General features: G+C 49.2%; 1 protein-coding gene across 2 annotated transcripts in view; it reads right to left on the bottom strand.

The window, feature by feature from the left end:
• MRPS25 (mitochondrial ribosomal protein S25) overlaps positions 1-5,061 on the bottom strand; it is an 11,596-nt gene extending 6,535 nt beyond the window's left edge. The window contains exons 1-2 of one of the 2 annotated variants that reach the window (XM_008062491.1): positions 4,893-5,061; positions 3,487-3,593 (exon numbers count right to left, since the gene is read on the bottom strand). In XM_008062491.1, the coding sequence (XP_008060682.1) occupies positions 3,487-3,593; positions 4,893-5,026 (241 nt within the window). In that variant the 5' untranslated portion in view covers positions 5,027-5,061. Of the gene's footprint in view, positions 1-3,486; positions 3,594-4,512; positions 4,819-4,892 lie in introns of those variants that run through there. The other variant, XM_008062492.2, reaches the window with a different exon arrangement.
• Positions 5,062-5,973: the final 912 nt, after the last annotated feature.

Raw genomic sequence — 5,973 nt, 5'->3', positions numbered from 1 at the left:
GACAGAGTGAGACTCCAACTCAAAAAAACTCAAAAATTAAAAAAAAAAAAAAAAAGACTTAATGCAGTGGGCAGAATAATGGTTGCCAGACATGTCCACATCCTAATCTCCAGAACCTGGGAAAATGCTACCTTACAGAGCAAAGGGAGCTCTGCAGATGTGATTAAAGTTAAGAACCGTGGGGTGGAGAGATGATCCTGGATAATCCACTAGACCCAGTTTAATCACATGGGCCCTTAAAACTGGAGACCCACTCGGGTTGTGGTCAGAGGGAGATGTAACTATGGAAGAACGGTCACATATGCCATGTTGCAGGCTTTGAGGATGAAGGAACGAGGCCACAAGCCAAAGAATGTGGACAGCCAGCCCCTCACCCCTAGCAGCCGGAAAAGGGAAGGAAATGGACTGACTCTAGAGACTCCAGACAGGAAGGCTCTGCTGACACTAATTTCGGCCCATGTTGTACTTCAAACCCTTCTTCCAGAACTGTGAGATAAATCTGTGTTGTGTTAAGCCACCGAGACTGTGGTCATTTGTTTCGGCAGCCCTGGGACACTAACACAACTGACAAGAGCAATGCAGGTGAGGACACAGAGTCCCTAGAACTCTCACACCCAGCTGACTGGGGTGTGAAATGGGCACAATCATTTAGGAAAACTGGCTGGCAGTTCGAGGAACACTAAATGCACACCTACCCTGTAGCCCAGCACTTCCGCTCTTAGGTGTAGATCCAGGAGAACTGATACCTGGGTGTGCAGAACAACCTCGGGCATGAAGGTTCTTCTCGGCAGCCATCGAGGCCCGCTGCTCAAATCTTCCTCCCAGTAAGCTCCGCCGCGGCACCGGATCAGGAGAGCAGCCTGAGCTCTCTCTGGCCGGAGGCCAGGGCCTGGTCTTTTCTGTCCAGTGCAGAGCTAGAACTTCCCCCTGGACTAGCCAAACCTCTCAGAGCTGCATCCCCACTGCAGGTCCTCCCACCCGCCCCTGCCTTCCTTCTCCACTTCTGTTCCGGCTGACAGACCTGCGACTGACCCTGCCAGCCTCCTCCCTCTCCCCGTCTCTTTCAAGGTCTTATCTCCGATAAATCTCATACCTCTAACTCTGTCTTGGCATCTAACAAAAACCCCAAATGTTCATCAACAGGCAAACGGATAAACAAAAGGTGGGATATTCATAGAATGGAATACCACTCCGCAGTAAGAAGGAATAAACTACTGAAACATGGGACATGGAAGAACACAATGAGTAAAAGAAGCCAGACCCAAAAGAAAACATGCCATAAGACGCTATATGAAGTTCTAAACCAACAAAACCAAACTATGGTGAAAGAAATCCTAATAGGGGCTGCCTCTGGTGAAAGAGGAAGTAACTAGAAAGTGGCACTAAGGAACTTGGGGTAGTCATGGGAACCTTCCACATCTTCATGGGGGAGTGAGGATATAGGTATACACCAACGACCAGCACTCATCAAACCATGCACAGACAACCTGCGTGGTCATTACAGGTAAACTGTACCTCAATAAAGCTAATTTCTTTCTCTTTTTTTGGTTTGAAAGCAGGATTTATTGAGAGGACAGAACAGAAAAAGCTCCCACCATGGGAAGGGACCTGAGGGGGTTACCCAAGCCAATTTCTTAAAATGCAAACAAAACTCACACACACAAATTGCCACATGACACCCTTCCCCTTCCCTCCCAACGTTGCCTGTTGTCCTGTTTCTCACAGTACTCATTTTTTTTTTTTTTTGAGTCAGAGCCTCACTCTGTTCCTCTGTTGTAATGTCTCCGTTTTCATTTCTGGTTGAGCTAATTTAAATCTTCTTTTTGTTTCTTAATTAATCTAGCTAGCAATCTATCAATCTTGTTTATCTTTTCAAAGAACCAACTTTCTGTTTCACTGATCCTCACAGATCTGCTGGCCTCCGGCGATCCTTCCGCTTCAGCCTTCCAAGTAGCTGGAACCACAGGCACATGCCACCATGCCTGGTTAATTTTTCCTGATTTATTGTAGAGATAAGGTCTCACCATGTTTCCCAGGCTGATCTCAAACTCATGGGGCTCAGGCAATCCTCTCACCTCCGTCTCCCAAAGTGCCAGGATTATAGGCGGGAGCCACCGCACCCGGTCAATATTCTAACATATTATTTTAAGTGTATTGTATTGTTCATTTTCTGTCTCCTTCTGCTGAAATATTATCTCCACAAAGGCAGAGATTTTGTTTGACTCCCAGTCCCTAGAACAGCACCTGAGCCTGGGAGACAAGCGATTCATATTTGCAGAATGAATGAAAGAACAGGACATTTTGTTTCCTGAAGTATTCCCCAACCTATACTTCATTTGATTCTCATAACCATGTAAGGCAGATGTTTGCCTTCTCTTGAGAAATAAGGTGAACTGCTACTTGCTCTGAATCAGAGTTACAAGTTGAGAGCTGAGCCAGGACATCTGGTCTCCCAATTTTCTAGCACAAAGCCTAACTTAATAGAATAAACGCCATTTAGCACCTGGTCCAAATATGCACAGCATCATGTACATGCACACAGTAACACAGGCCAGAGAGGACACACACACACAGATGCAGAAACTTTTCAAGAGAATGTGGTAAGCACTAAAAGAGGGGCTAGGCCGAGGCGGCTCACACCTATAATCCCAGCACTTTGGGAGGCGGAGATAAGAAGACTGCCTGAGTCCAAGGGTTCGAGACCACCCTGGGCAACTTGGTGACACCTCATGTCTACAATAAATCAAAAATTTAGCTGGGCATGGTGGCACACACATGTAGCTCCAGCAAAAGGATCACCTGAACCCAGCAGGTCGAGGCTGCTGTGGTCGTGAGTGTGCCACCGACCTCCAGCCTGGGCGACAGAGATGCCTACTCAAAAAAAAAAAGAAGGGCTTTGGAGGAACCAGGATCTAGGGTGCAGAGAAGGTTTCTTGGAAGAAGTGGTGCCCAAACTGAGACCTAAGGGATTTTTTTTTTTTTTTAGTTAAATTAACACAAACACTACTCGGAAGGCTGAGGCAGAAGGATCGCCGGAGCCCAGCGGGTCGGGGCTGCGGTGGCCAGGAGCAGCCACTGCACTCCAGTCTGGGCGACAGAGTGAGACTCCAACTCAAAAAAAAAAATTAGCACAAACAAGTAGAAATGGGATTTCAGACCCGGGAGCCAGCATGAGCAAAGACATCACAGCATGGTGTGGCAAGGGAATCTGGGAAAATTAGCCCATATGGTGCAAGGCAGGGACAAAAGGAGATGAGGCTGGAGAGGGAAGGAAGAAGAGAGTCCAGATCTCAGCAGCCACTGTGAACTAAAGTATAGGAGGGCCAAAGGTGACAGGAGTCATAGAAGAACTATGACCACTCAAATTTCAGCTCACCCTGACGGCTACAGCAGGAAGAAGGGCTGGGAGGGAACAAAAAAACTGCCTCTCCAGGCATGTATCTGATGTCTGAGTCTCTGAACCGTGGCAGAGAGGCCCCCACTCACCTAAGTAGAATCGCAGGAAGGGTGATGGCGTCATGTTCTTAAACATCATGATCTGCAACCAAGGGTTTTTGTATTGAATCTGAGGTATGTTGAAGAACACAAATTTCCTGTAAAAGGGAAGAAATTAAACCTATGAAAAAGAACTTGTAACCTAAAATTTGTGCTCATTTGTTTTTTTCTAGAGCATAGGACCTTGTCTACCCCACCCCCAAAAGAGACTGAGGAAAACTGCTCAAAGGAATCCTTCAGGAGTTTTCTGAATGGCGTTGGGACTTCTGGTTAAGTATCGGAAGGAAAAGAAATCTGTATCCTGACCTGCATTGCACACACGCCTAAAACTCACCAACAAAAAGGCATAACTGTAAAAATGAAACCACAAAGGCACTCCGTCTTGATTTGTGTGGTAACTACATGTTGTACACGTGTGTGGACATTCTCTGAACTGTATCTTTAGAGAAATGCACCGTTTCTAGATTATATCACAACTTTAAAATAAATGAAACCCAGAAAGTACACACAGGGGAATATTTTTACAATTTTAGGAGTGGAGGAACGCCTTTATACTCAGAAGGCATGAGATAACAAGGGTTGCCCCAGGTGGAAGGGGAATGAACTAGAAAGTGGCACTAAGCCGGACTCGGTGGCTCAGCCTGTCATCCCGCGCCTTTGGGAGGCTGAGGTGAGTGGATTGCCTGAGCCCGCGGGTTCGAGACCCGCCTGGGCAGCGAGACCTCATCTCTACAATAAATCAAAAAATCAGCCGGGCCTGGTAGCACATGCCTGTAGTTCCGGCTACTCGGAAGACTGAGGCGGAAGGATCGCCAGAGCCCGGCAGGTCGAGGCTGCGGTGGCCGGGAGCGGCCACTGCGCTCCAGTCTGGGCGACAGAGTGAGACTCCAACTCAAAAAAAAAAAAGTGACACTAAGAAGCTCTGAATCTTCACTGGAGAGTGGGGATACAGGTGCACACAAAAGGCCAGAACAGGTAACTCTGGCTACATCAAAACCTTTGCAAGGCCAAACTTACCAAAAACACATTCGACAGCTGCCAAACCCAAAGAAAAAGTTTGCAAAACATAAAACAAAGGACCAATGGTCTCGACACAGAGTTGTCCACATCATTTATAAAACTGCCAACTCACAACAGCAGGCAACAGGCAGTTCTCAGAACCCAAACGACCAGTCATCCTTCCTACGAAGAGAGGCTCAACATCTTCCCAGTAAAATCGTGCAGACTGAAGCGATTCTTCCTCACCCCTCAGATCGCTAAAGACTTTTTTAGAATTTTCATGGGCTAGAGACAAGCCCTCTCTCTGTCCTCCAGCCCGGCCCCAGGGCTCCCAGCAGCCGCGACGACCGACAGGCTGGGGTGCAGGCGCGGGGCGGTCTCGCCGGGCTCCGACTGACCTGGCGCCCTCGCCCAGCTCCCCGTGCGTGTTGTAATTCACGGTCATGACCTTCACCGAGTCCTTGAACACCACGTCCCCCTTGCTGAGATACTGCAGGGTGCGGCGGATGGGGAAGCGGCCCTTCATGGGCATGGCGGCGGCGCCGCGCGGCCGGGCGGATCTCCGGCTGGGGCTTCCGGGAGCCAGGCTCCACTTCCCGCGCAGACTCACAGGGACGCGTCCCGGCGGGCCGCGCGCGCCGCGGAGCAGCCTGGGACTTGTAGTCCTGGCCGGCGGCACCCGGCGTGCACGTCTTTGCTCGGAACCGCCCTCCCCGCGAAGGTGTGCGGGTGTTCACGCTCTGTAAATGAGTCATGCCCCCGACTACCCACGGGAAAATTATTTTATTGTATTGTATTTTATTTATGTATTTATTTATTTTGAGTTGGAGTCTCACTCTGTCGCCCAGACTGGAGTGCAGCGGCCGCTCCCGGCCACCGCAGCCTCGACCTGCTGGGCTCCGGCGATCCTTCCGCCCCGGCCTTCCGAGTGCCACTGCACTCCAGTCTGGGCGATAGAGTGAGACTCCAACTCAAAATAAATAAATAAATAAAAGTTGTCACTGTATCCTCACAACAACAAAAAGCTGGGCTAAAGAGCACTGAGTTTGCAGGGCAAGCTGCCATCCAGAAATCTGGAAACAGGTGAATCCAGAAAGTCAGCTAGATCTGACTGCCTGGAGCAGAAGCCACTGGAACCATAGCTACTAGGAACATTTAAATGATAAGTTTATGGTTGTGGTGGCTCACCTGTGTGATTCCAGCATTTTGGAATATCAAGGTGGGAGAATGAATCTCTTGAGTCTGGGAGTTTGAGACCAGCCTGGGCAACATAGTGAGGCTTCATCTATAAAAACAAATAAACCGTGGGGCGTGGTAGCATGACTGTGGTTCCAGCTACTTGGAAGGTTGAGGCAAAAGGATCGCCAGAGCCCAGCAAGTCAACGCTGGAGTGGCTGTGAGCTCCACTCCATTGAACTCCAGACCTGCTGGGCTCCAGCGATCCTTCCGCCTCAGCCTTCCGAGTAGCTGGAAATACAG

The sequence above is a fragment of the Carlito syrichta genome, unplaced genomic scaffold (genome assembly GCF_000164805.1).
Source record: "Carlito syrichta isolate Samal-C Ts95f unplaced genomic scaffold, Tarsius_syrichta-2.0.1 Scaffold305725, whole genome shotgun sequence".
NCBI classification, from domain to species: domain Eukaryota; kingdom Metazoa; phylum Chordata; class Mammalia; order Primates; family Tarsiidae; genus Carlito; species Carlito syrichta.
Note: the sequence above shows the minus strand (reverse complement) of the source record. Positions and strands in the feature narration are given on the sequence as shown.